This window comes from Lingula anatina, chromosome 1 (assembly GCF_051362555.1).
Source record: "Lingula anatina isolate TDL-2025a chromosome 1, LinAna3.0, whole genome shotgun sequence".
In the NCBI taxonomy this organism is placed as follows: Eukaryota; Metazoa; Brachiopoda; class Lingulata; order Lingulida; family Lingulidae; genus Lingula; species Lingula anatina.
Genome location: NC_141767.1, coordinates 27,624,167 through 27,649,016, shown reverse-complemented (window position 1 = coordinate 27,649,016; position 24,850 = coordinate 27,624,167). Strand labels below are relative to the sequence as shown.

The 24,850-nt window shown below is 35.8% G+C and overlaps 3 protein-coding genes across 7 annotated transcripts in view; 2 read left to right on the top strand and 1 right to left on the bottom strand.

Moving 5' to 3' along the window:
- LOC106177909 (dynein axonemal heavy chain 5) overlaps window positions 1–3,738 on the top strand; it is a 40,982-nt gene extending 37,244 nt beyond the window's left edge. For both annotated transcript variants that reach the window (XM_087008573.1, XM_013560854.2), the window contains 9 exons: window positions 41–180; window positions 344–508; window positions 695–889; window positions 1,039–1,189; window positions 1,294–1,405; window positions 1,631–2,000; window positions 2,384–2,512; window positions 2,759–2,885; window positions 3,145–3,738. In XM_087008573.1, the coding sequence (XP_086864699.1) occupies window positions 41–180; window positions 344–508; window positions 695–889; window positions 1,039–1,189; window positions 1,294–1,405; window positions 1,631–2,000; window positions 2,384–2,512; window positions 2,759–2,885; window positions 3,145–3,428 (1,673 nt within the window). In that variant the 3' untranslated portion in view covers window positions 3,429–3,738. The remainder of the gene's footprint in view (window positions 1–40; window positions 181–343; window positions 509–694; window positions 890–1,038; window positions 1,190–1,293; window positions 1,406–1,630; window positions 2,001–2,383; window positions 2,513–2,758; window positions 2,886–3,144) is intronic.
- Window positions 3,739–4,260: 522 nt separating this feature from the next.
- Window positions 4,261–11,731, bottom strand: LOC106177895 (uncharacterized). 2 transcript variants are annotated; one of them, XM_087008585.1, is made up of 6 exons: window positions 11,548–11,718; window positions 9,499–10,004; window positions 8,129–8,236; window positions 7,607–7,747; window positions 6,739–6,783; window positions 4,261–5,992 (listed from the first exon to the last, which is right to left on the bottom strand). In XM_087008585.1, exons 2-6 carry the CDS (start codon window positions 9,512–9,514, stop codon window positions 5,775–5,777), a joined length of 528 nt encoding a protein of 175 aa, XP_086864711.1. In that variant the 5' UTR covers window positions 9,515–10,004; window positions 11,548–11,718; the 3' UTR covers window positions 4,261–5,774. The 2 variants fall into 2 exon arrangements, with proteins under 2 accessions (XP_086864711.1, XP_013416289.2); XM_013560835.2 differs by lacking the exon at window positions 9,499–10,004 and having other exon boundaries at window positions 11,548–11,731.
- A 2,090-nt stretch (window positions 11,732–13,821) lies between these two features.
- The window catches only part of LOC106157152 (carbohydrate-responsive element-binding protein), a 22,114-nt gene continuing 11,085 nt past the window's right edge, over window positions 13,822–24,850 (top strand). For all 3 annotated transcript variants that reach the window (XM_086996075.1, XM_086996071.1, XM_086996065.1), the window contains exons 1-3: window positions 13,822–14,237; window positions 21,698–21,804; window positions 22,910–22,983. In XM_086996075.1, the coding sequence (XP_086852201.1) occupies window positions 13,879–14,237; window positions 21,698–21,804; window positions 22,910–22,983 (540 nt within the window). In that variant the 5' untranslated portion in view covers window positions 13,822–13,878. The remainder of the gene's footprint in view (window positions 14,238–21,697; window positions 21,805–22,909; window positions 22,984–24,850) is intronic.

Here is a 24,850-nt window from a genome sequence, read left to right as displayed (position 1 = left end):
AACAAGTTTCATTATCAACATTTTTTCTCTTTTCCTCCAGAATGTGGTGCCATTTCTATGGGTCAAGGTCAAGAGGTGCATGCACGTCGTCTGCTGTCCATTTCCATGCAAGAGGGAAGATGGGTTCTTCTACAGAACTGCCATTTGGGCTTGAACTTTATGGATGAACTTCTGGAAATTGTAAGTATTTCAACAGAAAAATGAAATAAATAATGATGATAATAATTTTTAATAAAACAAATGCTGGAGTAGTAATCTATCCTTTATATGCCTGAGGATTAATAAATGAGGACATTGCCTGAACAGTATGTAGATACTAAAACACTTCTTTATTTTTCTTCAGGTTCTCACCACAGAATCAGTGCATGACCAATTCCGCTGTTGGATCACCACCGAGCCACATCCCAAGTTCCCCATCAACCTGCTGCAGAGCAGTATCAAGTTCACAAATGAGCCTCCCCTGGGTGTCAAAGCAGGCTTAAAGAGGACATATGCAGGCATCACACAGGTTAGTGCATTAACACCCCCTCAATACTCAGGGTGCTCAGACGATTTTAAGAAAAAAAAATTTTTTTTTCCAAAAAATTGTGAAAGTTAAGATTTTCAGTTGTTTCAGATTTGCAGAATTAGTTTATGAGAAAAAAAATTGTGGAAAGAAAATTAACTTCTTTATTGTTTTGATTGCCTTCTACAGGAGCAACTAGACATCAGTAACATGCCTCAGTGGCGCCCCATGCTGTATGGGGTGGCCTTCCTCCACACCACAGTGCAGGAGAGGCGTAAGTTTGGCCCCATTGGCTGGAACATCCCCTATGAGTTCAACCAGTCTGATTTCAATGCCACCGTTCAGTTCTGCCAGAACCACTTGGATGACATGGATCCAAAGAGGGTGAGAGATTTAGACTTTGTCTGCAACCATTGGAATATCTATAAGAACATCTTTTTTTGGTCTAGATTTGATATGTGACATATAGATCTCGTAATATCTCATTACTTCAGTTAACAGTGGACTAATGGTTTGAATATTTGTCATTTTAGGGTGTGTCTTGGCAGACAGTGCGCTACATGATCGGAGAGATCCAGTATGGAGGACGTGTGACAGATGACTATGACAAACGTCTGCTCAATACCTATGCTAGAGTGTGGTTTGGAGAAAACATGTTTGCTGATAGCTTCCATTTCTACAAAGGTAAGAGTTTCTTAGGTTGAAAATTTTCCTCTTTTGTAATTACCAATTAAAAAACGTTCTCAATGAATGCAATTACTTGAAACTAATTGTCGTTTCCCCTCTAGGATACAAGATTCCTAAATGCAAGACAATAGAAGAGTACAGGAACAACATTGAGCAGATGCCTTTGCAAGATACACCAGAGGTGTTTGGGCTCCATCCTAATGCTGACATCACGTAAGTCCAGTGTGTGTGTGTGTGTGTGTGTGTGTGTGTGTGTGTGTGTGTGTGTGTGTGCGTGCGTGCACGTGCATGTCTGAATTGCATCATTGGTCGCCTGAAGATTACGGGCTTAAAACACAAAGTGCTGTAATAAGAGCTATATAACTGTATTGTTATCTTTTTTTCTTCACTTAATCAGTGCCACAGAACTACAATCAACTTTTAAAAAATTTTTTCCAGCTATCAAACCAACACAGCCAACTCTATGCTGGCCACTATAATGAACATCCAGCCCAAAGACTCTGGAGGAGGTGGTGGAGAAACCCGTGAGACTATCGTCTACCGTCTAGCAGACGACATGCTGGAGAAACTCCCGCCAGACTATTCACCATTCGAGGTGAGGGATCGTCTGAAGAAAATGGGTCAGTTGCAGCCATTGAACATCTTCTTGCGCCAGGAAATTGATCGTATGCAGCGCGTCATTTCTGTTGTGAGGACAACGCTAGTGGACCTGAAGCTGGCCATTGATGGTACTATCATCATGAGTGAGAATCTGAGAGATGCCCTGGATAATATGTTTGATGCTAGGGTGCCCAACTTCTGGAAAAAGGTCAGTATTGTATGAGAGAATAAGAAATGTTGGAATATACTGTAGGCAATAATGGGTTCTCTAAGGAAATCAGTATTGCCTATTCATATTGTGTCAGCAAGACTATAAACTTAGAATAGTTATGTTGATTTTGTATAAGTTATTTTATAGAAATTACACATTTATACACTTTTTCCTTTTAATTAGCTTTCTCTTGTTTCTCTTTTTCTTGCCAATGAGTGTCCTCCAGGCAAAAAGCTGATAAAAGAAATATGTGCATTTAGAACTAAAATAATGAAAAATGCCACATTAGAATAAGTGTAGAATATACTTAAGTTTGCTCTGATAGAGTGGACCCAGTCTACATTAGTCTATTTTATGTTCATCTCTGTATTATGCTGTAGATCTCCTGGGAGTCTGCCACTCTTGGTTTTTGGTTCACGGACTTGCTGGACAGAAATGCCCAATTCTCCACCTGGATCTTCGATGGTAGGCCAACCTACTTCTGGCTCACTGGATTCTTCAATCCTCAGGTAAATATTTTCAGAATAAAATCTCTTCAGTGAATTGTTCAGGTTTTTTTTTTCAAAATGATACATTGGATATATCATCCTGTGTCTTCCTAAAGGCTTCCAAAGGCAATAAATCACATTTCACAAATTATTATTTTTTCATTAAAATTTTCTGACAGATATGTTTATGATATGATAAAATGATCAAAGCATGGACAGAATTGGTCTAAGGGAATAGATTGTTTATATTATATCTGCCTTTTCCAGGGCTTCCTGACTGCCATGAGACAAGAGATCACCCGAGCACACAAGGGCTGGGCCCTGGATGGTGTGGTCCTATCCAATGATGTCACCAAGATGATGAAGGAGGATATCACCAATCCACCGTCAGAGGGTAAGTCAGTTTTTTAGTTTTTGTGATGATATAAAATGGGCACTATGACCAGAGTGGATTTTTCATCATTTCAGTGTTTTTACATGGATTTCAAGTTCAAGAAAGCAGACAGAACTGGAAACGCTGTTTAGATGTTTTGAAAATGTGTAGTTGGTGCAAAATTGGACACCAGATGTATGGCAAATTCTTATCACTAATCAAAAGATCAACATGAAGTTTTTGAAAAATGATATAATACAAACTTTTCAAATATTTCCAGGTGTGTATGTTCATGGGTTGTTCCTGGATGGTGCTGGCTGGGATAGGCGTAATGCTCGCCTTATGGAACCATCGCCCAAAGTGTTGTTTACCCCTCTCCCTGTTGTCCATGTCTATGCCATCAACACAGAGAGACCGAAGGGCAACAACCTGTATGAGTGTCCAGTGTACAAGAAACCACGCCGTACAGATCTTACCTACATCTTTGCTTTGCTACTGAAGACAGTCAAGGATCCAGATCACTGGATTTTGAGAGGAGTTGGGTTGCTCTGCGACACCAAGTGATCTAAATATTGTATCGTTTTCACTTGTATTTGTTTTTTGAATTGGTCACTTTATTTCTGTCTTGCCTGATTTCTTCACATTTTGGAAGTCTTGAGTTGCTCAATGTGGACTAAACATAATGATAACAAGGACATGATTAATGTATTATATGAAATTATTTTGCCTGTACAAGCATAATTTGAACTTTATGGTTCTGGGTCCAGTTTTAACCCACTGCAGTATTACCCAAATACTTGGAATGCCATTTTATGGACTGCTTTGAATTCTGTATAAAGATCACGCATACTCCCAATGGATTCAAGTCTTCGAAGATATGTGATATGAAAGTTGAAAAATCAATTTACAACTTGTCAGTTCTCCTTCCAATACAATGAAAATGTAAAAAATTTTATCAAAGCATTATAATATATGGAATTTTAGCTTTACATATGATAATGCATATTATATTTCCATTCAAGTGAAAAGAAAAAGAAATCCATGTTTTATCAGCTGGAAACCTGCATAAAATGTTTTTTTCTGTTGGCTCGTTTTTTAGAGAAGCATATTTACTCATTTTATTATACAGACTGTGATTTATTTGTGAATTATATATTTAATGTGGACTAATATAATAGCATAATTATTGGGGTTTTATGGGAAAGCACGTGTGAGATTGAATAACAAATCTATATTTATATATTGCTTTTTGTTTGTGCATTTTAGTGCAACCGAAATAAAAAAATCTTTTATGAGTCACAAGACGGGTTTTGTTTTAAGAGATGTAATCAAAAATGTAATGTAAACAGTTATCCCCTTCAAAAGGAGATTAATATCTACTGAAAAAATATACATATTCTGTTACCAGCACATGGGAAACTTTATTATAACAGTTATTGTTAAAATATACAAGCAAGGAATGTCAGATAAACAGTTAATCTAGAAAGATTCCGACTTAATATGGTTACACTATCTATTGAAAATAACAGTGACTACTAACAATTGTCTTTCATAATAATATGTCAATTTTTCAAAACAACCAATTTTCCATCATGTTCATTTTAAAAGCATTCCAGAAGAATATGCCATTATTCTGACAGTCACAAAGAGGATATAAATATAAAATATTGTTACCAACAAAAGTACACTGCAACAAGACTGATAAGAATTCTACTTCTACGTTGCTTTGTATCTGAAATTTGGCACATCCTAACAATAATTTAAAAAATGATTTCTGTAATATAAATTTAGTACATCTATCCACTATCACAAAAATATTTTGCAATGTATCAAAATTAAGAAATAATGTTAATAAACATGTTAGTAAATACCCTTTGAACGCACTTAAATTTGTTAATGCTAAATATTTTTCTTAAAAATATAGTTGTCTCCACAAGTATACTATATTGTTTATCAACACTAAGAAATAATTCAGTCTATTATTCAGTCTAAACACTAACACAATAAAACAAGTTTTTAACACAAAATCATGTAACATACATGTAAATAGCTGTTAAGGATCACATAAAACAACACAATATTTGAAATAATGCTCGAAATTAATCGGGTCTTTTCTCCAACTTGGCCTGCACTTTGGCCTTACAGCAAGCAAGTTTCAAGAAAAATGCAATATCTGTTTTCAAAACATCCCAACAGTACTTGGCACCATTCCTTATTCCATCTCTTTCTAACAGAAAGATATTAAGGTACACACACCCTTACAAACTGCTCAAACATAAGAATTATCAAATATGTCATTTAAGTATCATCACAAAACTTGATATAGAAACTACAACATGGACCCGCATGTTCTTCCCCAACATCAAGCATTAACTCTAAGCAGGGAATCATACAAAATATATGAGAAATACCCCTGAACATTTGATGTCAACTCTTTTTATATGCCAGATACTATATAATTTGAAAGATTTAGGCCCCTTTTTATATCACAAAATATACTTATGTGATACAATCTGGATTAGTTCACTGTGAAAGATTGACAAATAATAGTCTGGCTATTATGTAAAGGATTTACCTAAATAGATCCTCCACACTCAACGCAGCCCATTATTTTTCTTAACTGCACAGCTGTAAGCATGGAGAATATGATACAGACTGTATGGATTAGGTATACTGCTCAATGTGAAAAGCGTCTTTGTAAGTGTACTGTGGTTCAACATTCTAAAATGCATCAAAGATTCTTCAAAAATGTAAATTAGCTCCAAAGAAAACTTTTGATGCCAAACCTACAGTAAAATACCAATAAAAAATAGTTCAAGCATAAACATGCCTTTATCAAATAAATTCTTTAATATAGATGTTGGACGGCATATTCTCAAAGATCTCTGTGATAGTATAAATATATTTGCATCAAAAGTATCTGGACTTATTTTGCATTGTGCTTTGGACGTTGCCGCTGGTGCTCTGAACACCTTGGTTATTCTGTCTTTTGAGTCTTCCCATGTTGTCCTGCTGTATTTTAGGAGAAGATGAGGGACTTCCAGGCTGCACCTGTCCCTGCCCCGCTGCTGCACTGGTGTGGGCATAGGAATATCTGGACTGATTGGGCTGACTCCATGAACGTCCACCTGAAGGACAATTAAATATCTATTTTTTATCTATGACAATGTTATTTCATTTTGCTGGAGAGATATCATTAGGATCTTATTTTATTAAGATTATATAAAATAGATTCTTAAAAGAATAAAAAAACTCAAATTTATAAAACTTCTATTCCTCAAGGACAACTCTTATATTCAATTATAAGGTATTGCACAAAAGCCATGACTGCAAGCATGACTCATTGCAAATGTCCTAAAATGCTTCAAACTTGAATGCAAATTCAACACATTCTTTGGCTGATACGGAATGAAAGAACTGCTGCAACCAAAGTATATATCTTCAATACACCCAAGCAGCAGAGTACATTCAATACCAAGGCGAAAACATGCATATATTTCTTTCAAGCAATTTTTTAGTGTGTTCCTCACAATAAAATATAACAATGCTATTTTATGGCACGTTTGTTTTGTTCAGAACTTCAGATCAATACCCCCATGGGTTGCCCGGGTCAATTAGCATCAACACATTCTGTGTACACTGCCGAGCATACATAATACCGTTATAAAAACAAATAACAACGAAAACACCTGCACAAGCTTCATGAAAGTAAAAATTGATCTCTGGTTTGCCCCAAGCTGTTGGACGTGATCAGCAGGCCTGACAGTCAAATGTCTACAAAAAAATCTTTGTGCACAAAGGAAATATTGTAGACATAACCAATTCAAAGCTCTAAGTGCAAACATGATAGACATTCGAAAAAACTTTCACTTACCTGGTGAAGTGTTACCGGTAATGTTTTGATGGTTCAAGTCCTCATCTGAAAGAAAATCAAAGAAAAATGAATAAGATCTACCTATTACATATAGATTGTAGAATCACATTACACTAAGAGAAAGGTCCATTATCAGCATTCAAGCCTTTTCAGAGATGTCTGTTTTTACAGTACATTTGTTCTTGATCACACTATGAGAGATGTGGTTCAGAGCTAATAGAAATACAGTTTATACAGATATTACATACATAGTTGTACAACCAGCGAAATACTACATTTTTATAGCAAGAGATATTTAATTTGATAGATATGCCATAAAATACGATCTTAGCCTAAACTGGGCCTTAAGCCCCACCCTCTTGAACTTTCATTACAATTAAAAATGAAACTTTTACACATCATGTCCATAAGAATCCAATGACCCTAACCTATGGACAGTTTATAATACAACTGTAATCAATATTATGAAAGCATCATGGTACAGTATCAAAGCTGCCTACACATGAACAATACATTACTGCTTTACTATTGAGAGAAGTGTATTGCAGCTTAAAAACAGGAGTGTAGCAATCATAGCTATAAAAGCTGTTCAGGTCCACAGCGGGGGAGGAGAGGGAGACAAGGTCAGCTCTGGGTAAAAATACAATGTAGGTACACGAAAATTGGTTAAAAGTCCGCATTTTTTCAGGAAAAGAACACCTGCTACCCCCCAGTATTAACTATAAGGTAGCCAATCCTGCTTTTCAATTCTGCTGCTGTCTTTCAATTGAAATGTTCTAACTATAAGAATTTATGACTTAAAAAACACAGTTTCTGTTTAATTCATGATTTTCTCCATTAAAAGATCGAGTCATTACCGTCTACTCACCTTTCAGTGCAGCATGCCTGGAGTAGAACCCCTTGCCCACATTGAGAGTTAGACCAGTATCAGTTTTTTGGGGCACAGGACTTCCCAAAGCAACATTTTTCTTTATACTCCAGACATCTTCCAAGTTAGCTTCAACTGAAACTGATTGTTTCTCCATTATTAAATATTTTTAAGAAATAAACACCCCTGATGTCAAAATTGTCAATTTTGTAAATGTCAAAAGGATCCATATGTTTAACAGATTAATCATTATTTCTATTCAGAAACTCATAAACATTTACTCAATGATAATAATCAAATTTTTCCTGGCCATTAAATTACAGGTGCCTTAATTATACATCACTCAATGTTAAATTGTCATTACATAAGGCAATTTGATGAATAATTAATGACTATGAAACCAAGAGGTTATCTCGTTGTTACAACACTGGCTGTATGTAGAATGTTCTAAATGGAGAAAAAAACTCAAGCAAATAGCACTGAAGATAAACAATGTAACAGTGAATGTTAAACTAAACTTACAACTGTTTTTAGTGCTTTCTTTACTCTTTTTTACTGGGGTAAAATCCCATTCATTCTCATCTTCATTTTTTGACTGGGGACCAGTGTACAAAAACTTCTTGGTCCCACCTGAAATAACAGATCATATTTTGAGGTATATACTGGTACTATACATTGCATATTCTTTTTAGTTCTGGGTGAACAATTTCTGCCTATTCCCAATAGTAAAAACAGTCATTACAAACTTACTTTGTATTTTGGCAAGCTTCATCAGAGATTACACTCCTACATAGTATATTCTGTGTCACAGAAATGGCCATTTTCTATGTGCCATACCTGTTATAACAAACTTTGAACTGCACATGTATATCCATTACGTAGTAGGTGTGTTAATCAGATAAAAGGAAACATAAACATGGCACACTACACTCTTTACAACTGTTCTGTACATATTTATATACCGCAATATCAAAAACAAAATCTCTCTTGGTGTGAACTTCCATCCACTGGTTTGGCCAGCAAACATATCACCACTGCAATTCCTTTATTTTTTAAAAGGCTGTGCAGAATAAATATGCAGTTTCTTGTGTTTTCCTGTTCACCATAAAAAAAAATCATCCATCAGAGTCATGCTTTTCCATGTACAACCAGTGACTTTATAAGAGAAAAAGATTTTTTTTTAATGCTATTTTGACCAAAAAATTTTGTAGTTTCTAAAATGAAATGTATGGTCTTATTTTTAGAATAATGACTCTAAATCATTGACTGCAATGATCTCAGTTTAAGTGCTGCATGATGATGGTATACAATGATACCACATTTTGTGCAGTAAATCTACTCAGTAATTTAATGCACAACATAACAGCTAAGGCTCAGACACAAATCCAAAACAACTTTCTTGACAAGACGCATGCAAGGCAGCCTTTTACCTCGACCAAGGAAACAGTAAAATCCATAAGCCACCACATGCTGATGATGCAGTTTTATGAAGCTGGGTCACATCATATAAAATACACTCCAGCAATGACTTTAATTTTTGTAATCTTAACTACCTAAGGGTGTTGTGAACTTGTGATCTGTTGATAGAGTGTTGATACAACAGGTGGGAGAGCCACATAAGGTAGTTGCCACAAACGTTGGTTATCTAGGGGTATACTTAAACATGTACATGCAAATGGCATATGTCAGGTGAATATATCCCAGATGGCTGTATGCCAAGAGCTGCATGCCAGGTAGTGTATGCCAAGAAGGTCAAAACACAGTGCACAGTAGATCTCGTCAATAGTTTCGGTTTCATTGCCAGTAATACTATACATATACTAAGTAATATTATATATATATATACAGTTACAGTACAGCTGGTGACAATCGAATACTATATATTGACATACCTGACATCATCAGCATCCACACTCTACATCTCTCAGTATTCAATACCTGTTGTGTGCTCTGTATCTAGCATACGCTGGAAACTCATGAAGAATTTACAAAGCAAATGCAATCTATTTACATGGGTAAAGCCATTTGACCTGAATCAACATCTCTTTCACAGTTGACAATGTTGACAGATAGGTTCTGTTGCCGTGCTCCATAATAAATACCGCACAGTTTCCCAGTCTTTAAATGATATCTAAATCCAATTGCAGTGGCATGATTATTGGAGAATACCACACATGTATCACACTGATATTGTCCCTATTAATCACCCTGCGCTACTGATAGTGTACTGTAGACTTTGTTGCCTTGGTAACACTCAAACAACTCTGGGATCAGTTCAAACCAATAGTTCCAAGGTACAAGTTTCAACTTGGAATAAGTGCAATGCACACACCCTCACTACAGCTAAACAGTGACTGAGGATTGTAAATATCCCACTTTATCATCTCCAACTTTCTCCCTGTCAACATTAAAAGAAAATAAAATTTGAGGCTAATCAAATATGCACAGGACAAAGAGTATTCAATGGTACAGGCAAGATCAGTTTTCAGAATATGATTAATTCCTTTATTCAATTGCCTAGACAGAATTTGATTGCACTTTGCTCCTTGGTCCTTTGTTGTGTGAACTCTAAATTCCAGCATTATAAATAAAGCATAACAGCGTCTCTATATAGCAATTAATATTTAGATGCCTTCAACCACATTTCTGTCTGCCTCTTTGCAATCCCCTTCACTTTTCTTTAACTGATATTTCAAGACAGGTCAAAGAAAAAATATTATATTTTTATAAAAAAAAAAAAAAAATCCACAGGCCAAGGTTCTGAGTAATAATTACTTGATAATCATATCACCTCTAACAGATAAAAATAAACAAAAATATCATTATTAAATTCCCTTTTTGTGTTTATTTTTAGTCACTAAAAAGAAGTAGAAATATTTATATTTCAACATTTAAAGGTAAAGGATAGGCCAAAGATATGTCATTAATATATATTTTGATATCTAATCTTTTATAAAAACTTCAAGATGACACCTTCTTACCTATATATATATGGATATAAGCAAGAAGTATCTTATATTTCTTTTTCATACACAAGTTATCTCTTAAAGATTGTGATAAGTCCCTAAATATTTTAAATATACATAAAAAAGTAAAATAGCAATCATGCCTAAACTTTACCTTAAAGAGAAAACAACTCTTCATTTTTTTGGGAAAAGTGTCATAAATCGAATTGCTTACACGTATATGTAAAACAGAAAGGCTACATGAAAAAAGTGCTTGTTGTGGTGGAGTATAACAATACTGTAAAATACACTAAAATGGAGATTCACCTTCATAAAAAGAGACCAAATGCTAATGTCATAGACCAAGAAGCATTAAAACACTCTGAAGACTGCTTCACAACACTACATACATATTAATTTCTATAAAATTTGCCTACAATAATTTATTTTGAAATATCAGATATATATTCTTGTGATTTCTTTAAACAGTTGAGCACTGAAAATCCAGAGATTCGAAGTTTTTTTAGGAGCTGCATCACTTGACAGCTTAACACTAGAAATCAATAAAATCGAAATACTAGTATGAAGAAATTAAAGAAGTATCTCTTTTCTAAAATGTATGCTTACCAGTTCAATGCTAGATAAACGAAGTGTTAGGAAAATAATACATCCCACATTTATGCTGATCTGAGGCTAAAACAAACTTGGTTCACAAAATTGAAATCAAAAAGCAAGTACAGCTCTGTCCACGTACCAGATAGAGCACTAGCTGTCAGCTGTCTGCCCCCTCACCACCCCCTCGACCACATTTTTTCCATAGATTGCACTTCTTAAAATCTTAAATCAATTATAATTTTGTTTTGAACTCCTATCATATCAATATGCTGTAAAATTGAAATGTACTCTCCGCACAGGTTGACCGCACTGCCATAACCATTTGATTTAGCAAGTCGAAATAAGTCCATAACAACGTAAATAATGCCGTAAAATACATACCTTTTCCGTCTTCTGAGGCTCCCCTCTTCATTTGCCACTTATTTTCCTACATGACCTCAAGGTAAAAGAAACATCATATATCCTCATTACAAGAGGTTTGACTTTAATTACCGTAAGCTCTTCTGCACCTACGCTCCCGAGGGCATTATTTTAGTGATGACAAAATACAGCCTCGTTGTAAATCTTAACAAAGGTAAGGTGTTTGTTGTGATTGCTATCCACACTTGTCACAACTAATGCATTTTTAGCTCTGTTTCTCCAGTGTGACTACGACTCGATATCACTGCAAGGTTGGGTGAGACAGCATTGAGAAAAATATTGGTTTTACAGCTATGAGTTAAAAAGTAGCGTCGGGGATTTCAAACAGTTTGAAACACCAATTATCATTTTATTAGTGCGTTGTCCAATTATCATCTCTAATTCTAATTTTCCTACAGGGAAACAAATATTTCCTTCTGCTCACTAATCATTGCTCGATCCGTTTGGTTCGTGCACTTCATCCAATGTTTTTAACGATTGCTGATTAAATTACTTAGATCCGTATTATTCATTTAGATCGCCATAGTCTCATTGCGACAATTGAGATTTCAAAAAGAATTCAATAAATACATCAAGTAAACCAACTTTTACTAATTTAAAGGGTTTCTTCTTTTTTTCCGAATTATGAATGGTAGGTCAATATTTGGATATTTGAACATTATATTTTCAAACGCATTTAGCATAGGTCGGGGAAAGGTATAGGCCAATCTTAAAGTGTAGGAAGGGGGAGGCAGTGGCGGATTTAGAGGGGGGGTCAGGCGGGTCCTGCCCCCCCCCCCCCCCCCCCCCTTCGATTTCTGGTCCCCTCTTGAAATTAGAATTTTGACTAGCTGAATCATTCTACAGTAGTTCTAAACCGTACCAAATGGCATCATTCGCCCTCTAACATACCAAAAATTTTCAGGGGCCTTCAGCGGGCCCCGAACCCCACGCCAAGGGCGAGGGGGGAGAGGATCGGCTTCGCGTCTGCGGACCCCCCCCCCCCCCCACCCCCTTTCAAATAATCCTGGATACGCCCCTGGGAGGGGAGAGGTCGCAACATCCAACAAGATGTCCGGTTTATTTTCCTATATTCATGCAATCCACGAGGCTGTTTTTCCAATTAGCTTTGAACATCAATAGTATACATAATAGCACAATATCCTTAACTTTACTTCTTTTTTCAAAAGGCCTATTATACTTTTATATACAGACACTTACAGATACTTAATTATATTCTGATCGGTCTGTCTGTCCAAGAAGTTATAATCTCATTATAACTTCTTGGTCTGTCCGTGTCGTTGCCGGCGCAGTCGCTGTCCAACACATGAGGTTTGCCTTATTACTGCCAAACTGTGTTTTTGTTTTACTTTAAATTTACTGAGAGGCTTTGTCTGGTAAAGAGGCAGATTGCTTTCGAAAATCAGCATGATCGGTTCCCATTTACGGTAATTATTCTGGTTTTTGATACTACTAGTGACGTTTTGCTCATATTTAACCGTATTTCTGTTTACTTTACCGTTTGATTTTTTTTTATTTTTGCGTGTATTTTATTGATGTTCCTTCCGTTTTGGTGTCTGTGTATTTGCCATCTTTACTGTTTAGTTGGTTGGATTTTGCTAGTGAACTGTGAGCACCCCCCCCCAAAAAAAAAAAAAAAAAAAAAAACAATAGGACCCAATTGTAGGCCGACAGTTAATTAAAATGAAAGTTTTCAACCCGGCTATGACCAGTTGATCCGTTCATCCGTTGAAAACAAAGGAAAGTATAAAATTTTGTATCATGTTTTCATAAATATCTCAAAATGACAGTTCCACTGCATATGTGCATTAACATATAAATTCCAGAATATTTCATAAACGGCTCCCTGGGCGGGTTAAGGTGGGGGGGGGGGGGGGGGGGGGAGGCTCACATGTAGGCCTACTAGTAGGCTACAGGTCGGCCTACCTGTAGCCCCTCGATCCTTTCTAGCCTGGTTTCACTTGACAGTCTTGGAGCATCTCATTCGACTAATATCGTTCCCTCTAATATTTTTCACTTAGTATAAAAATGCAACTTAAATTTATCTGAATTTTATTACACTAACGTTACTTTAAATTCAGCATTCCTTTTAACGCACATGATAGCACACACGATTCGACTTCAGTAATGTTTTGTAATGGAGAAGGGTGACCTTCGGACTCTCAAGGTATTCTCACCTCTGATTGGTCTAAACCCCAGAGTCGTTAGTTTCCGTAACCTCTCGTTAAAACTTCGGTTATTTACCATGGCGGACAGAAGTTGGTGTTATGTGTATGGATAATAATTTGCTAAATGTTTCTCCATGAAGCCCCGCTAACGCCTATAGCTATGGCTAAAAGTGATATATTTGATACAGATTCCAGTGATGAAGATCAGAAGAAGATAGACGACTGGGAGGAATCTGACAATGACAAGTTTATCCACAGTGGGCATTTTATGTTGAGCCGAGTCCATGGGTATGACGACGAAAAAACAATTTCCGACCAGCCCGTTCCCCCTGTCTCGAAGGCTTCAGGGGGTTATGACTTTGCCACTGCTAGTCGGGAACCTCAGCAAACATACAATTTTGGTGATGGAACCCTTCATGGGATCTGTTTTACAATCGACGATTCTTTCACCAAGCTGTTTGAATGCATGACCCTAGCTTACAGGTAAATCATGGTCCGTAAACCATACGTGTTTTAATAGGTCACAACGCATTTCTTTACAAAAAATAAAAATTATAAGGCAAGATTTGGACACACTGTAGACTTCCGTACGTGGTATGGTATGTGATATTTATTTTACACATTTTGAATATATTTGATAAAACAAAGTTGAATATTAACGCTGTATCAGATAACAATCCCCCATTCCATTACCACATCAGCTGATATGTGATATGGGAAAAGTACAGCAAAGGTTTTTTCAGTTGGTTATTGAGTCATGGTGAGTTTTGTGCAGAAATCCTATATATAACTTGCATCCTGAAAGTTTTCCTTGTACAATGCACTATTGTAGGCGTTGTTCACTGGTCAGTCTGCTATTTGCTGAGCCAACTAATTGCCTCCTCCTCATTCGTCCATACAGAGGTGTGCCTTTTGTCATGGTAGCCATGGGCATGTCCTTATCTGTCATGATCATCTGATGGTGGTAGTAAGAGTGGGTTTGACTTATAAAAGGAAGGATATTTACCATTTCCTAATCTTGTATGAGAATTTTTCTATAAAGATAATATAGAATTATCAGTGAAAGCTATTACAAAATATGGCACTCCCAATTGTGGGTGTTATTTTTAACCATTTTGTCATTTCGTGCAATTTTTATAAAATGAGAAGTCTTAATGCTCTCAGTTATTTAGTAAAATTAGATGAATGTTATATAAATGTGTGTTAAGTGTTTGCGCAGTAAACATTGCTATATATTTAAATATATATTTTAAATATATGAAAATACCCTTTCAATAACTTTCATTATGCATATTTACAGTAAGTTCTAAATAAAAAGTTCTATTACATGTTCATTGTGCAGAAGTAGGGAATAATTTCTTACATTTGATACCTAACATTTGAAGTGTCATTGCATGTTACAGGGCATTCTGAGATAAGTATTGCATGTGAGTTGTATGTTTGGTGAAGTGGAGTATATGTCCTCATGTCTTAACCAGACAACCATTATTCTATAGGCTATATATTCAGAACCACCTGTGCATATCTTATTAAGATATTCTTGGCATGGTCATTTATTATATGCAAGGGCTTGGGAGGGGTCAAGTTGGAATAGCACACATCTGTCATATGTGTCGATGTTGAATAGGAAAACCTGTTATGAGAATATTTATTGAAGTGTCTCATATGATGTATAAGCAACATCCATCAAAGTATGGTTTTGTAACAAGTTGTGTTACAAAGTAAGCTTGGATTTATCAGTGCAACTTACTTGAATTTAATAATACTTGGGTTTTTGGTCACCATCTAGAACTGGGTGCTTGTATTAAATCATACATTACTGACCAGGGAAAGTTTTGAAATATTTGCATAATAGATTAATATATACACAATATAATTTAGTGATTTTTTTCCTTTCACTGATATTTTTCAAAGGCAAGATGCTGCCAAAATGAATTTAAGAAAACTAAAAAAAAATGGAGGCAGTGACCTTTTAAATATTTATAACGTAATTTGTCAGAAGAAGGGTTTTGTCTCATAATATAGTTATCACCTTGGACGAAATGACAAACAACATGATACAAATGTTTTCTTTGTTTTTTGAGTCACGACTTGTGGCATCCATTTCTACCAAGCAGCTGTTGGTTGGCAGAACAATAACTGGAGCCATGTGGCACCTCTTTTGCACTCTTGCAAAAATGCTTTATTGTGATTTTTACAGAGAATGTTGTAAGAATTATTTAACCTTTTGAAACCACAAATGGCATTCAGGGTTGTCTGTGTTATCGTTGACCTACTGGTTTATACTTGGTGGGATTCAGATCAGATTTATATTTGTAGATAAATCATTATAGTGGTCAGGTTACATTATTATCAGGTGTGCACATTTCACATTGCATCAGGTATCTACATAGCAAGTCCTATTTTTAAATAGATACATCTATATTGTGAGTGAGTGAATATGTACCTATGTCACGTCTTCCTTATCTAGCATCACTGCACCAGGTCATATACTTACTATATATGTTTTTTGAGGACAGAGGGCACTGTCCTCTCATCTCTGGCCTGTTAAGATAGCATGCTTGCATATTTTGGTAGTTTGATAAAAATCCTCCTTGCAGGACATATCTTAGATCCCATTCCCATAGATATTTAGATCGATCTGTCCCCCTGGGGAGTCTCACTAGATTGGTGTCAGCTTAACAGGCATAAATGTCTGTCCCGCCCACTAAAAACTGTAAGGGGGTAATTAACTATGGTGCACGCTAGGCTGACTGCAATTTAGCGTGAACCCTGAGGGAGTTAGGTTGATCCAGATGGATGGATCTAAATCTCTGGGAATGCAGTCTTACAGTGAGCAATGTATTTAATATGAAAGAGCAGTCTGATCAAAAAGGTGTCATTTCAGGTTATGATGAATTTCAAATCTAATGACCTGATTTTGTGAATATTATCTTCGATCACCAATTTTGTCTGTTTGGGTTTGATTTGTTAAGATACCTGCTGTTTAATCAAGGAAAGAAGGGGGAGGGAGAGTCTGGTATGGCAAGTGATTTATATTTTACCCATTTCAGCCTTCTTAAATTTTTGAATGTAGTAGTTCATAATAGTTCATCTTTCTATGCCTGCTGCTGGTTAATTTGGAAAAGTACAGAAAAATTGTTAGGTATGTAGATATATAGCCTGGCAACCAAATGTCTCATTCTGGGAAATCTTAAGTTTGGTATTTTTTTCATTTTCCTGTAAACGTGTTCTCTCTATAGATAGCACTCAGAGGCAAGTTAATGATAAGATGATGCAATCTGTTTGATATACAAGCCACCCTTGTGATATGTGCTGTCTGGATATGTGCACAGAAATACAAAGAAAAACTAAGATCATCTGGTAAAAGACTATCATTCCATCATTGCTCCCAGCTGAGGTACCTACAGCGCATCCATACTTAGCCTTCTGATGCTGGATAAATTATTTTCCTCTGTTAAGTGTTAAGTGTTTAAAAATTGAAAAGATTAAGTAGGCTTTAGCCAATGTATTTTAAAATTGCTTTAGTTGAAGAAGATTATCTTAACCAACCGATGAAAAAAAATGTTATGTTATCATGAGACTAGCCTTGTATAAAGAATGGTAAATGAGCTATTTTTTGGCACTTTTGCAATGTACCCCCCCCCCCCCCCCACCTCCAACCATGCAAGTTTGCGATATTCAATATTTTCTCAAAATTTATTTGTGTGTTGACTTTGAGAAATGTCAAAAATTAGTATTAAAAATTATAGAATTAAAGGGGGGGGGGTTCTGCAAAAAAATTTTTTCCTTTCTTAGAAGCAGGAGCTCCTTTATTACAGCAGTCCCCCAGGAGAAGTTAATGTTTTTGAACAGACCAATATTTTATCACTGGCATGTAGCTTCTGTGCAAAATTAATCCTTGGCTTGTGCCAGGAATCAAGTTCAACTTTGTAAACAACACTTGTTATCAGTGTAACATGAATATATCCAGCACTGTCTGTCAGTATGACCTTCAGGATTCACAGTTGACTGCCAGTGCCCTGGTTGTGTGCATAAATGTTTTTTTCAAAGACATAATTGCATAGAAATTAGGCTGGGTATAGCTTGCAACTTGTATTATATAGCCAGTTTACCTGTACTCACCCTGAGCTTCAGAGCTAACTTGACACTAACCTTTTCACTGTAGCCTATCTCCATCGTGTCAAGTAACCTCTGACGAAAATAGTTTGACCTAGTTTATATAAGCCAATCGAATCCATGTTTCAAAATTTTTCACCAAAGTTTGGTGAAAACGCTGATTGGTTGATCGTCAATCGGCAATCCTCGGCTGATTCCGCAAGCTCCATACTAACAACATAGTTATTGTCGAGTGCGGAAACATCCGAGTAGTTCCGAGTGCATAACCGTACACAAAGAAAGCATGGAGTATATCGGAATTGAAACCAGAGCAGTATGATGCCCTGCATCATTATCTACTGAGGGATGATGTATTTTGCGTGCTGCCCACAGGTTACGGCAAGTCCCTGATATTCAGCCTTATCTTTGATTGGTCCGGATTTGAACAAAGCGCGCTTTGACTCGTTCGCGTTCATTGGCTAGATCGTTTAATGAGTCATTGAGTGCGGGCTTTAAATTTGATTGGCGGGCAGCGGGGGCACTCGAATCTGGTCAGAGGTTACTTGACACGATGGAGATAGGCTACAGTGAAAATGTTAGTGTCAAGTTAGCTCTGAAGCTCAGGGTGCCTGTACTGGATGAACTGATGGTTTTAAATTAGACAATTTCAAATGATTTGAACCTTGCAATTACTGGGAAATAATTTTTTTTTTTTTTTTTGCTTTTTTAGTTATAACATTTTTGTGGCAATGTAAAGTCACTCACCCCCCTTGTCAATTTGTTATTTATTTTTAGAGTAAATAAAACCACAGTGAGACAGAAAGCAGGGCTTCTCAACTTTCTATATAAAGTTGACTTTGGAGCTGTGAATATAAAAAAATTACAGCTGTAAACCACACTCTTATTTAAGATAGATTAAATACTCAAGAAATATAATGTTCTTGTAACTTTGAATGAAGTCAGTAGTATTGAAAAACTCCGAACTTTGTCTTCTGAGATTTTTATTGGTCAACTCAGTGTGTTTTGAGGTTCACCATATCTGACTAATGTTGTTTAAGGAATCCACCGAAATTTTGAGCTTGGAAATCAAGGCTTTTTTTAGTAAAAAATAAAATTAAATTAAAAAAAATAGCCGTACATACTCTTTTATATGAACTTTTCCTTACTTTTCATCATCTAGCTATCTGCATCATTTTCTTGTGATTGTAATTAATGAATAATAATTTATGCACTTGAGCAATGACTGGTTTGATCTGTCACACTGGAAGCTGTAGACAAACAAGACTTACCACATCTTGTTGACACTATACAGGTAAGCTAAAGCTAAAAAGACTTAATTTTCGGGAGTTATATTTGTAATTATTGCCTGTCCTTTGTAGAATTTATAAATCAGAGTGTTATCAGTGGACCTGTACCATGAATGCACTCGTGCATTTCTCAGTTTTGATCTTCATTTAAGAAAATACAAATAGATTTGAAAAAATCAGTGAGGTAGCGCAAATGATCTTTGTTTACCAGTTTCAGATCTATTTTTAGCTGAAGGCATGTAGTGATATAAACAACCTTCACTAAAAGATTGGCTTTATGCCAGACCATCTATAATACCAGCTGGTTCAAATTGTACTTAAAAATTAAATGAATTGAAAAGTGAGATTTGTTTTCTATATTTAAACTGATATTCTTATTTACTGGCAACCTGTACTTGTTGAAATGCTTGGTTTCTGAAGCATTTACCTCTCATATATTTGGCTTGAATAGTGAAGTTTAAAGCTAATCTTGAAAGGAAGTTATTGTTTATTGAATAAAAAAGGAAGTTATTGTTTATTGAATAAAAAAGGAAGTTATTGTTTATTGAATAAAAAAGGAAGTTATTGTTTATTGAATAAAAAAGACTAAGAAAAGTAGTATCACATTTTCATGTATTTCAGAAATGTAGTATCACATTTTAATGTATTGACAGTAACAGTGTCTGTACATATTGTCATCATTTTTGTCCATTTGTGTGGACAGAGCATATATTTGTCATGAGTGTGACCTGGTGATGTGCAGAAAAATGACTAAAAGTCGCCAATGTTGAAATCATATGCATAATCTGTGTTTGCCTTGTCCTTTTGAAACAATGGCATTTATATCTGCAGTGCTTGTGCACTGTTATTGGGACGGATGTCTGGAGATAAACTTTGACCTCAACAGGGGAGGTCAGAATGTAGTAGCAGGTATGTCAACTCACTCATTGAGCGCACATAGGTGAAAACTTAAATACTGAAGGTGCAAAGGACTGTTGCCTGCACTACAAGAATTCTGTGCATGTAGGCCCTCCCAATTCTGGGCTATTTTTCTGCTAGTTTTTGTTTATGTGCGATTTATTATTGCATGCTGTATTTTTACTTTAACCATGCTAGTCCAGAGGACCTGTGGAATCAAAAGATTTGCAGATCTACTGGTATTTCAAGTGACCATGACATGTCAGACAGGCAATTTCCCCATGTCTTATTGGTGCTCACTAATCTGCCCCATTAGTTTTCACATTCAGTTTGTAAAGAAATATAAATCAATTTTGCATTTTCAGATTTTTGAAGTTTTTTTTCTGACCATGCAGGGCATGAAGTGCAGAGGAACTTTTTATTTTTGGTAAATGTTTGTCCTAGACATTGACTGGCCTTTGTTGTGTCATTCTTTCAAAAGAAAAGGCGACAAACTACTAGTAAAACTTTATTTCACTCAATATCTGGTGTTTGTCTTGTTATCCCTCCCCCCTCCCCCCCCCCAAAAAAAAAAAAAAAAAAAAAGGAAGAAAAAATAAACACACAAACAACAGTGACTTGATTCATAATAATCAAATAATTTTGTAAATACATCACACTGGTACATGTGGCCTAAACGAGGTGTTTGCCCTGCTAGGTTGACTGTTGTTATCATATGTGTGGGCCAACAAAAACAGTGCAATGCAGAGCTGATCACGCTCTGTGCATGTGAATATCTATTTTGGTCCTGCCTATATATAGGTCAAGTCTGATTTTCATCATTAGTAGCTTGAGCCAATATATAGGTCATGTCTGGAGCTGTTTAAGACTTGCTAAAAGCGAAAGAAAGTACCGTTTTGCCCTTACATATGCTCATTACTGATCATTATCATTCATTGTGCCAGAGAAAATATTTATAACAGCTGCTTGATTGATGCCACAGAGGTTTTGAAAATGTATGTCATGTTTTCTGAGGACTGACCCCCCTTCTCTGTGCTAGGCTACAGTGATCACTTGCTGATCATGTGCTCTTGTAATGTCTTATACTTGACAAAAGAAAAAAATTGTGCAGCATTTAATATAACATATTTTGAAAATTCAAGGTATGGCTTCATAAGTTATAACTTGAAAATTCAAGGTATGGCTCCATAAGTCATAATGCAAAGGATTTGAACATATTTGTTACATAATTTTAATGATCATGGGGACTTGTAGCAAAGAGGCTTTTTTGTCACATGAAGGAGATTATTGGAGTGCACATTATTGGTGAGATGCTAATGGATTAAGCTGTGTTAGTCAGAATTTAAGAAACAAGTTTGTTTTAACAACCATAGCTTTGGTATCTTTTGTTATTAGTAAAAATGATATAAATAAATAAAATTGGGGGTCAGTATGTTATAGTCTTAAATAAAATAAAATATTTTGAGTGAAATTTCCTTTAGGCATATAGCTTTGCATTTATGTTATTTATTATATATCCTGCCTTTCACATTTTTCACATCAGAGCATAAGTACTTCTTTTGATTTAAATGGTGATTGCAATAGAACTTTTTGTTTGTTATAATTTTATTATAGTATAAGATATTCTTTTTTGTTTTACAGTGGAAAGCTGTGTTCACCAAAATTCAAGAATTTCCGTGGACTGAAACTACGTTTAAAAGATAAATTGAGACTAAATAATATCATCTGGAGAGAATGGCATATGCAATGTGAGTATTGTTTCCAATTGAAATTTTTCATGATGTTTGAGATGTTTGAATATTTGAAATTAATAAAAATTTTCCAAAGTGTAATTTTGATATTTTCAATAGAAAAAAAGTGTTTTTTTTTTCACTAAAATTAAATTGTCTCCTATAAAAAGTTTTGCAAGAAAAAAGTAAATCAGTAGATATTTTGATTGCTTATCCTAAGGTATATGAGCTGTAGAAAACTGTCGTGTAAGAAGATGAGCTTGAATCTACATAGTGACCATAACACTTCCCGAAGCAGGTTACCAAACATGATAAACAGTTTTCACCTCAACCTGTCACACACAAGGCTCACTTAGCGGCTAACACAAAAGCCAGCTAAACCCAACATGAAAAAGCAAAAGCTTAAAATACATTTACAAATTACTGTAACTGATATAGATGAATTATTAATTCACACTTTCAGGGTAGATTTTTTTCCAAATCTAAATTCATTTTGATTCATCCCAGTTGTGCTTAACTTCAGTTGCAAGTAGATAAGAGAAATAAATTATCATGTGAATGAAGTCAGTTTCTTGTCATTGAAAATTGTGCAGTTTGTGATATGTCATGGTAAATTTCTTCCTTTGAAAATTGATCAGGGTTATTTGTCAAACTCTTAGTCTACCTGTCCAGTTCACTCTGACTATTTGCTAAAGTAAACAAACGGGTCCAAACTGGGTCCAAAGTACAGCAGACAGGTTGCTATATAACACCAGTCTGGCCTATGGAGGCAGGTTGACATTTCTCAGTTCTTTTTCAGTTTCGTCATTGTAAATGGCAGTGAGCAAAAACATTAACTAGTAGATAACAAGAAAGAAGTTCTGAATATTACTTTATTTTGTTTGGCATCTTTAGTATTTTCATGAAAACTAATGATTTTTATCAATACTGCAAAAGTCAAGTATGGTTTCATAAGGATTATTCTTTTGTGTAGTCAACCAGTCAAGGTAATGACTAATTTTTTCCCTTCTTTTTGCTGTCAGACAGATGTTATTTTGTCAGCTTAGCTGGCAACACTTTACTGTCCACCTCTTGGTACAATGATCTGTACTAGTGATTGAAAATATTTTATTTTTCTTTTCAGATGTAAAGGGTCAGTTCCCAGTGGTCTGCCAGTTTGCCACTCCTGTATCAGATGATACCCACATAAGGCCAGAGGTAAACTCATAGAGAGCATTCACAACAGAGTTGGTCCCAAGACTAAGGCTTCATTCACATGGAAAGTCTATTTTCTAAAAATCTATTTTCTATTCGCAGTATCTTGTTATCACGGTCTGTGCCCTGAATATCCCGCCGCGTAATTACTGGCAGCGCGAGCCAGTTACTTATAGTAAGCCAGTAATTACGCCGCGGGATATTCAGGGCACAGACCGTGATCATAAGACATACCGCGAATAGAAAATAGAATTTAGAAAATAGACATTGCATGTGAACGAAGCCTTAGAGACCATTCAGAACAGGGGACTAACAGATCCACAGATCAAATATGGGGACCCACTAAAAGCTTGTCGCTTAATTCAGGATTAGACACTGAATAGATTTCCTGCGAGGATTACTCAACCAGCATTCATATTTGACCCGCACATCTGTTACTCCCCTGTTCTGAAAGAGCTCTAACAGATCTATGGATCAAATTTGGGGACCCACTTGAAAGCTAACCACATTATCCCCCCAATAGTCACTGAATAGATTCCCCACAGGGATTATGGGGCTAGTTTTCAAGAGGGTCGGTCATGTTTGATCTGCGGATCAACTGTGATATGAATGCAGCCATGTTGTTTTCTTCCATTAGCTTTGGACATCTTTACAGCACTAATGTGAGGGCCAGCCTGTTGTGTGTGTGTGTGTGTGTGTGTGTGTGTGTGTGTGTGTGTGTGTGTGTGTGTGTGTGTTTTATGATATTTATTCAGCTTGGTGATTATTGTTAAAATTTCAACTCGTTACCATTTTTTGTATCTAGTGGGACAGCTGCATTTCTAAAGTTAACTCATCTGAGATCTGTTTCAGTCATAGTATCATTCAAGCCCTTATACACATTGCTCACTGAACTTAGGCAGATAAATTCCTTTGTTGCTGTGTTTGAAAAGAGTTACTGGACATAAGTCATAACCTGTATGTCCTTGGAGATACCAGATCAGTTACTTGATCTTCAGCCATTATGGGACAGCTTGGTCCACTGAGTAACTCTGAATGGAACTGAGGTCACATGTCAGGGGTTTCCCCTGTATGATTTTGTAAATTTAGTCTACAGTACTTGTTGATGACCATATCAGATATGGTTGCTACCAGATCTTTGAATTAGATCAGTGCTGTTTGATGTGTATATAATACAGACATTATGCTATTTTATATGTATGGCCTGTGAACTGTAGTAATTAGAGAGATATCGACTCAGTTGTAGTCCTTCACATATTGCCGTGCATGGACACAATTCTTTAGCTAAGGACTTGTCATAGACATAATTTGCTTCATTTTAATATCAACTGCACAAATAGAATTAATGAGCAGCACAGATATGACAACCATCAGCTAACAACTTCTTAGTTAATATTTACGGATGTGTACGTTCATTGTTTTGAAAATGAACAGGTAATTTACACTATAATCAAAGGAAAGACCATAAGTCAAGTCTCTCTCCACTAGTAATGGTAAAGCTGAAGGCATATTTTAGAATAAACATTTCTTTCATTGTACATTTTGAGCTGATTCAGTAACTCATAAGATACAAAGAACCAGATAGAAAATGGAGCTGAAAAAATATATTATACTGCATTTATATACCAGTTTTAAAGCAATAATAACTCTTCCTTTGAGATTCAAAAATCCGCATGAAATACATTGTAAACAACGCATGGAAATATATTCTATTGTATTTTACCACTAAAACGGCCGTTATTGTAGGAAAACTAAAATCTGTGCTTGTCAATAGGGCTTTCGATCCCTTTTTTCCGGTCGACAAGTGCATTCGTTGCTAATGACGTAATGGTGTCACGCGGATTCTCACGTTCATTCGAGACCAAAATAA

Excerpts from the sequence above, each read along its gene's own strand:
- LOC106177895 (XM_013560835.2), bottom strand. The coding sequence starts at position 11,578 with ATGAAGAGGGGAGCCTCAGAAGACGGAAAAG. Across the intron at positions 6,784-7,606 it reads CAGGCATGCTGCACTGAAAG|ATGAGGACTTGAACCATCAA; the intron begins GTGAGTAGACGG and ends ATTTTCTTTCAG. Across the intron at positions 5,993-6,738 it reads TACCGGTAACACTTCACCAG|GTGGACGTTCATGGAGTCAG; the intron begins GTAAGTGAAAGT and ends ATTGTCCTTCAG.